Source organism: Dendropsophus ebraccatus, chromosome 7, assembly GCF_027789765.1.
Source record: "Dendropsophus ebraccatus isolate aDenEbr1 chromosome 7, aDenEbr1.pat, whole genome shotgun sequence".
Lineage (NCBI taxonomy): Eukaryota > Metazoa > Chordata > Amphibia > Anura > Hylidae > Dendropsophus > Dendropsophus ebraccatus.
The window spans coordinates 21,024,211-21,026,874 of record NC_091460.1 but is presented as its reverse complement, the minus strand read 5'-3'; the positions used below and the strand labels follow the sequence as shown (position 1 = coordinate 21,026,874).

Here is a 2,664-nt window from a genome sequence, read left to right as displayed (position 1 = left end):
AAGTATAATGTAATGTAGCATGAAAACCAGTCACATAAATTTTTTTTTGTCTTTCTAAGAAGATAGCCCATTCACAGAGATTGTCTACTGGGAAGGTTAAATGGTAGAATGGTAATAGCGGAGGAGCTTATGAAACCAGCAAACTAGATATTCCTTTAATACAATAAGAGAAAGAAAAAACGCAGTGTGTTTCATATTAATAATTAGTTTTCATATGGAAGAATTTTTTGTTTCCCTTGTGCTTTACTCTTCTTTTCAGGCTCCATCAGGATATTATAACATTTCGGTAAAAACATGCAGCCCAATATTCCTCCCCCTGAGGCCAATATGGCGAATATCTCTACAGTGACCATGTGTTTCCCTGTACTGCTCAGATAGGCCGGGATGGCACAGATCCAGACACTGCAGAACACCAGCATGCTGAAGGTGATGTACTTGGCTTCATTGTAGATATCAGGTAATGTCCTCACCAGGAAAGCTAGAACAAAGCTCACCGCTGCCAGAAACCCCATATAACCCAACATGAGGTAAAAGGCCAAGACTGACCCTTCATTACACTGAATGATGATCTTCCCAGGATAATCCAGGTTATACTCCTGATATGGAGGAGACAGTGACAACCAGATAACAGCATTCAGGATCTGAATAGATGAACAGACCAACACTACAGTATAAGGAAGCTTAACCCCCACACACTTTCTCCAGGGACTGTCAGGTCTGGTGGCCTTGAATGCTATGCAGACTATGATGGTCTTGGCCAGGACAGAAGACACGGCTACTGTGAAGAAGACCCCATAGAAGATTTGTCTCAGCATGCAGGTTATATCAACTGGGCGACCGATGAAGAGAAACACACAGAGTAAGCTGAACATGAGAGAGATCAGGAGAATGAAGCTGAGGTTCCGGTTATTGGCTCTGACAATGGGAATGTTCCGGAATAAAGTGTATATTCCAATTATACATAAAGTTATAAGAGAGAGTAATATGGAGATGATGGAAAAGACTAAAGTAACAACATCAGTCTCATAGGACAAAAACTCATCATCTCTCACAACACATTTGGTTTTCCCCTCATTCGGCCATTCATGATCAGGACATCTCTGGCAATTTTCACTGTCTGGGAAAGAATAACACAAAATTAATTAACAATAGTTTATAAACAGATTGTGTCAATTCCCATTAGGACGATTTTTTTCTCCCCTTTATTTATTTATTGTTTGTTTTTATTTGGTAGATGAGGAGACGGTGAGGTAGTGGTTCTTGATGGTCATTAATATAGACATTGCTATAACTAGAGATGAGCGCAATAGATTTGTTTTGCTTCATACGAAATTAAACTTATCCTATCCCTTAGGCTTCCGGCTCTGTGCAGAGGGAGGATACCTAATGGATATAAGCGCAGGTCAAATCTGCTTCTTTCATTTCCAGCTATGATTATCTAAGGTCATGCATATACCTATTGTCAGGACAGGGGAGGCAGGGACAAGACACAACAGTGAGCCCTGATGCTGAACCCACCAACTGCCCCTACCTGCTTGCCTCAATCGGCCCTAGGCGGCAGTGGACAACCATGAAGACGTTCCCTATACTGAGTACGTGCAACACAGAACAAGACAGACATACAAACACAATATAGAATAGTCGAACAGGCAAAGTCAAAAACCAAGCAGGCAGTGCAGTACAAAACAAGGTTATCAAGCTTGGGGCTATTTACGCCTAAAAAAAGACGTCTTAGGGGTGATCTGATCACAATGTACAAATATATGAATGGACAGTACAGAGATCTTTGTAGTGGTCTTTTTACTCCTAGGTCTGTAACCATGACAAGGGGGCATCCTCTACGTCTAGGGGAAAGAAGGTTTCACCATCAGCATCAACGCGGGTTCTTTACTGTAAGAGCAGTGAGACTATGAAACTGTCTGCCACATGATGTTGTCATGGCCGATTCATTAAATAAGTTCAAGGGAGGCCTGGATGCTTTTCTTGAAAAATATATAACAAGTTATGGGCATTAGGTTTCATGTGATAGGACGCTGATGCAGGATGCTGATCCAGAATTTTTTCTCCCTGTGTCGGGGCAATTGGTATCTGCCTCATAACGGTTTTTCTAGGTTGAACTTGATAGACTCGTCTTTTTTCAACTTTATTAACAATGTAGGTAATGAAAAACCTTTTTTGACAATGTAAAAATAGCCCACATTAAGGGTGCCTGCACACCTACCGGATCCGCAGCGGATCTCACTTCTGCGGATTCGCAGCGAGATCAGCTCATAACGGTTTCTCTAGGTTGAACTTGATGGACTCGTCTTTTTTCAACTTTATTAACAATGTAAGTAATGAAAAACCTTTTTTGACAATGTAAAAAATAACCCACATTAAGGGTGCTTGCACATCTACCGGATCCGCAGCGGATCTCACTTCTGCGGATTCGCAGCGAGATCAGCTGCGGATCCAGTATCATTCACCCCTATGATAGCACATACTCGCAGCGGGATTGACATCCCGCTGTGAATATGTGCTTTAACCCCCCCGCTGTCCGCAGCCCTGCCGCCACATCCCCCATCTCCGGCCGCATCCCCCCATCCCCGGCCACATCCAGCAGCCCACATCCCCCATCCCCAGCCACATCCCCGCATCCCCCCATCCCCGCATTCCCCCATCCTC

General features: G+C 43.4%; 1 protein-coding gene across 1 annotated transcript; it reads right to left on the bottom strand.

Moving 5' to 3' along the window:
• Window positions 1-203: 203 nt before the first annotated feature.
• On the bottom strand, window positions 204-2,461 carry LOC138796481 (vomeronasal type-2 receptor 26-like). Its single transcript, XM_069976087.1, has 2 exons — window positions 2,398-2,461; window positions 204-1,117 (listed from the first exon to the last, which is right to left on the bottom strand). The coding sequence occupies exons 1-2, from the start codon at window positions 2,459-2,461 to the stop codon at window positions 204-206; spliced, it is 978 nt and encodes a 325-aa protein (XP_069832188.1).
• Window positions 2,462-2,664: the final 203 nt, after the last annotated feature.

Coding starts and splice junctions, on each gene's coding strand:
- LOC138796481 (XM_069976087.1), bottom strand. CDS start 2,461: ATGATACTGGATCCGCAGCTGATCTCGCTGCGAATCCGCAGAAGTGAG. Junction 1,118..2,397: donor TGAGATCCGCTGCGGATCCG/GTAGATGTGCAA, acceptor ATTCTTTCCCAG/ACAGTGAAAATTGCCAGAGA.